Here is a 5,000-nt window from a genome sequence, read left to right as displayed (position 1 = left end):
TAGTTTATTGGTTGCCTGGCATGTTGCCTGTCCTCTCCTGCCCCTGCTGGTAGAATAACAGAAGACAGTCTGTCAGACACACACACACACACACACACACACACACACACACACACACACACACACACACAAGGCCACACACACATACACACAGGTTCTCTCTCTCACACACACACACACACACAGGTTCTCTCACACACACACACACACACACACACACACATACACACAGGTTCTCTCTCTCACACACACACACACACACACAGGTTCACACACACACACACACACACACACACAGGTTCACACACACACACACACACAGGTTCTCTCTCACACACACACACACACACACACACACAGGTTCACTGCCGTGGGTCAGACACATGAAGTGAATATGAAGCTGTTTTGGCTACTTGTCTTCACTGTATCTAGAATGATAACTCCCTCTCTCTCTTCCCTCCCTCCCTCTCTCTCTTCCCTCCCTCCCTCTCTCTCTCTCTTCCCTCCCTCCCTCTCTCTCTTCCCTCCCTTCCTCTCTCTCTTCCCTCCCTCCCTCTCTCTCTTCCCTCCCTCCCTCTCTCTCTTCCCTCCCTTCCTCTCTCTCTTCCCTCCCTCCCTCTCTCTCTTCCCTCCCTCTCTCTCTCTCTCATCCCTCCCTCTCTCTTTCACCCCTCCCTCTCTCTCTCTCTTCCCTCCCTCCCTCTCTCTCTCATCCCTCCCTCCCTGTCATCCCTCTCTCCCTCTCTCTCTCATCCCTCCCTCTCATCTCTCTCTCATCCCTCCCTCCCTCATCCCTCCCTCTCATCCCTCCCTCCCTCATCCCTCTCTCTCATCCCTCCAGACAGAGGGCATCAAACCAGATGATTTTACGTGGGACATGTTCCTGAGCTTCCTCAACAGTCTGTGTCTCAGACCCGAGATCGAGAGCATCTTTGTAGAGCTGTGAGTAGCACACACACACACACACACACACACACACACACACACACACACACACACATCATTTCTCTCTCTTCAATTCAATAAAGCTTTTTTGACAGGACTTCCAGGTGTCAGTGTCACAACAACCAACGCTGCAGGACTCACTGGAATGTCTCCCATTTGGTCCGAAAGAATTCGAAAGAAATATGATCGTCCTCCCATTTCTAACCCTCTCCCCCTCCCCTCTTCCACCACCTCCCCCCCCCCCCCCCCCACCCTTAGGGGTTCCAAGGGGAAGCCCTTCCTGTCTCTGGACCAGCTGTGTGACTTCATCAACCGGCGCCAGAGAGACTCGCGCCTCAACGAGGTCCTGTACCCTCCTCTGAAGAGAGAGCAGGTCCGCCAGATCATGGAGAAGTACGAGACCAACGCCAGCCAGCTGGAGAGAGGTGAGGGGGGGGGGGGGGGGGGAGTGAGTGAGTGTTTGTGTGTGCTTTATGCTTGTGTGTGTGTGTGTGTGTGTGTGTGTGTTTGTTTGATGTGTGTGTGAGAGTGTGAGTGTGAGTGTTTGTGTGTGCCTTATGCTTGGCTGTGTGTGTGTCTTATGCTTGTGTGTGCACATGTGTCTGTGTGTATGTGTATATAACACTATTCGACATGTGTGTGTAGTTTGGTAGAACAGTATTAACTAGGTGTGTGTGTGTGTGTGTGTGTGTGTGTGTGTGTGTGTGTGTGTGTGTGTGTGTGTGTGTGTGTGTGTGTGTGTGTGTGTGTGTGTGTGTGTGTGTGTGTGTGTGTGGTGTGTGTGTGTGTGTGTGTGTCCAGACCAGATCAGTCTGATGGCTTCAGTAAGTACCTGGGAGGAGAGGAGAACACCATCGTCCCTCCTGAGCGGCTGGACATCATAGACGACATGAACCAACCCCTGTCACACTACTTAATCAACTCCTCCCACAACACCTACCTCACAGGTACACACACACACAGGCATAACACACACACACACACACAGGCATAACACACACACACAGGCATAACACACACACACACACACACACACACACAGGCATAACACACACACACACACACACACAGAGGCATAACACACACACACACACAAAGGCATAACACACACACACACACACAGCCACAACATCACACACACACACACACACAAACACAAACACTCTCCCTTTGATCTTAACAATCAATAGGCACCATTACACTGACCAGATAAAGTGATTTTACAAATAAAGTTCTCCCCCCCTCTCCCTCCCCCCCCCCCCTCCCCTCCCCCCCTCCCCTCCCCTCAGTGGGTCAGCTGACAGGTCTGTCCTCGGTGGAGATGTACAGACAGGTGTTGCTGACGGGCTGTCGCTGCATCGAGCTGGACTGTTGGAAGGGCCGGCCGCAGGACGAAGAGCCCTACATCACCCACGGCTTCACCATGACGACCGAGATCCCCTTCAAGGTGCCAAGCCCCGCCTCCTACCGTCCTTCCAACGTCCTACTTCCTGGTTCCCTCTGATTGGGCGGTTTAGAAGTGGGAGTATCCGTTTGGGGATTTGTTTCTTTGGTCTGCTGATGATTCGATATGCCTTGCTCATATTTCATTGGATGTTTCTGTTTAGTTTTGGATACTTCCTACTTCCTGGTTCCCTCTGATTGGCCGGTTTAGAAGTGGGAGTATCCGTTTGGGATTTTTGCTTCTATGGTTTGCTGATCGTTCATTGGATGTTTCTGTTTAGTTTAGGATATGGCCTAAATCGGTCTGAGCGTGTGATTTATTCGCTCCACGCACGAAAAGTTTAGATTTTAAATCAAAGCACGATAAACAACGATGATGCTATGAGATTAAAGGAGAGATTCTCAGCTTTTTATTTGATGGTGTCGGTGTACCATTTAGAAATGACAGCTCTTTTTATACATAGTCCCCCTATTTCAGGGCACTAAAAGTAATGAGAAAAAAAAGTTAGTGTTTGATTTCAAATCCAAACGTTTGGTGTGTCGAGACAAAAAAGGAGATATCCTTCGTTGTCCCATAACACAAGCACATCTATGCCTAATATAGTATCCCTCCCTCTCACTCTCTCTCTCTCTCTCCCCTTCTCCCTTTCTCTCTCTCTCACTTTTTCTTTCTCTCCCCCATCCTCTCTCTCTCCCCTTCTCTCTTTCTCTCTCTCTTTCTCTCTCTCTCTCCTCCTCCACTCCCTCTCTCCCTCTCTCGGCCCCTCTCTCCCCCCCTCCCTCGGTCCCTCTCCCCCTCCCCCCTCTCTCTCTCCCTCTCCCCCCCCCCCTCTCTCTCTCCCTCCCTCCCTCCCTCTCTCTCTCTCGGTTCTGTAGGAGGTGATTGAGGCGATCGCTGAGAGTGCGTTTAAGACCTCCAACTACCCAGTCATCCTCTCCTTCGAGAACCACGTCGACTCGTGAGTGATACACACACACACACACACACACACACACGTCTCCTTTCCTAGGTATAAATGGTGATGATGAAACCTATGTTTTATGTGTCAATGATGTGAGAGATGAACAGAGATGAGCGGAGAGAGAGAGAAACACAGTCCTCTCTGACACTCTCCACGTTCTCCCTCTCATCACTCCACCTCTCCTCCTCCCCCTCTCTCTCCCTCCCCCTCTCCCTCCCTCCACCTCTCCTCCTCCCCCTCTCCCCCTCTCCCTCCCTCCCTCCTCTCTCAGGGCGAAGCAACAAGCCAAGATGGCCGAATACTGTCGCACCATCTTTGGAGACGCGCTGCTCATCGACCCCCTGGAGAAATACCCTGTAAGACCCCTCTACCCCTCAATCTACCCCTCCATCTACCCCCCTCTACCCCTCCATCTACCCCCCCCTCTCTCTCTACCCCTCCATCTACCCCCCCTCTACCTCTCTCTACCCCCCTCTACCCCTCCATCTACCCCGATCTACCCCTCCTTCTACCCCTCCATCTACTCCCCTCTACCCCTCGATCTACCCCCCCATTCTCTCTCTCTCTCTCTCTCTCTCTCTCTCTCTCTCCCGCCCTCTCTCCTCCCCTCTCTCCCTCCCTCGCTCTCTCTCTCTCTCTCTCTCTCTCTACCCCTCTCTCTCTACCCTGTAAGACCTCTCTACCCCTCTCTCTCTCTCTCTCCCCCCCTCTCCCCCCTCCCTCTCTCTTCTCCCCCTCTCTAACACCTCTCTCCCCCCCTGCCTCCTCCTGTACCAGCTGCTCCCAGCCCAGCCCCTGCCGTCCCCCCAGGAGCTGCTGGGGAAGATCCTGATCAAGAACAAGAAGAAGCACCACCACCGCCCGTCCAGCGGGGGCAGTGTCTGCCGGCGCACCCTGGAGTCAGACACGCTGGAGCCGGCCTCGCCTAACAACGGTACACACGCTGACACGCGTGCTAACACACACACATGTTAACGCGCACGCATGCTAACACGCATGCACTGACGCATGCACACATGCTAACAAGCTAACACACACACACACATGCTAACACACAAGCACACACACAGACATGCACACACACACATGCTAACACACACACACACACACATCAGTCCCACAGAAGCAATACTTAAGCCCCTCCAGTGTCATTGGGTGTTGTCATGGTGAACCGTCATTGTGTGTGTGTGTGTGTGTGTGTGTGTGTGTGTGTGTGGTGTGTGTGTGTGTGCTGTAGACTGCCCTTTGATGGACAGCGAGGGCGGCCAGCTGTTGTCCAATGGGGAGGAGAAGCATGCAGAGAGGCTGGTCAAAGACAGCGATCCCCGCAAATCTATTGGTGGGTTCATTTCCTAAATGTTGGGAGGGAGATACCGAGGTGTGTGTGCATGTGCGCGTGTGTGCGTGCGCGTGTGTGTGTGTTTGGGCACATGCATGTGCTTGTGTGTGTGTGTGCATGTATCGAGTGTGTGCATGTAACGAGTGTGTGTGTATGTGTGTGTAACGCGTGTGTGTGTGTGTCTGGTAGGAGGAGAGGGTGACAGTGAAGAGGATGAGGAGGATGAACCCATAGCGGAGAAGAAACCCAACTCAGACGAGGTAGGTCACATGACTAACCATGTCACATGACTAACCACCACACCTGCAACT

At 52.7% G+C, this 5,000-nt stretch overlaps 1 protein-coding gene across 1 annotated transcript in view; it reads left to right on the top strand.

Annotated features, from left to right (window-relative positions):
- Positions 1 to 4,949, top strand: part of LOC310824876 (1-phosphatidylinositol 4,5-bisphosphate phosphodiesterase beta-3-like) — a gene marked incomplete at both ends in the record, with an annotated part of 9,483 nt that extends 4,534 nt beyond the window's left edge. The window contains 10 exon segments of the mRNA XM_083698133.1: positions 842 to 942; positions 1,204 to 1,370; positions 1,747 to 1,761; positions 1,764 to 1,892; positions 2,235 to 2,392; positions 3,265 to 3,347; positions 3,622 to 3,706; positions 4,128 to 4,284; positions 4,588 to 4,689; positions 4,879 to 4,949. Of these exon segments, the coding sequence (XP_083554259.1) occupies positions 842 to 942; positions 1,204 to 1,370; positions 1,747 to 1,761; positions 1,764 to 1,892; positions 2,235 to 2,392; positions 3,265 to 3,347; positions 3,622 to 3,706; positions 4,128 to 4,284; positions 4,588 to 4,689; positions 4,879 to 4,949 (1,068 nt within the window).
- Between the last annotated feature and the right edge of the window lie 51 nt (positions 4,950 to 5,000).

This window comes from Argentina silus, assembly GCF_951799395.1.
Source record: "Argentina silus genome assembly, contig: scaffold_656, whole genome shotgun sequence".
Taxonomy (NCBI): Eukaryota; Metazoa; Chordata; class Actinopteri; order Argentiniformes; family Argentinidae; genus Argentina; species Argentina silus.
The sequence above is the reverse complement of the archived record's forward strand: the minus strand, read 5'-3'. Positions and strand labels throughout refer to the sequence as shown.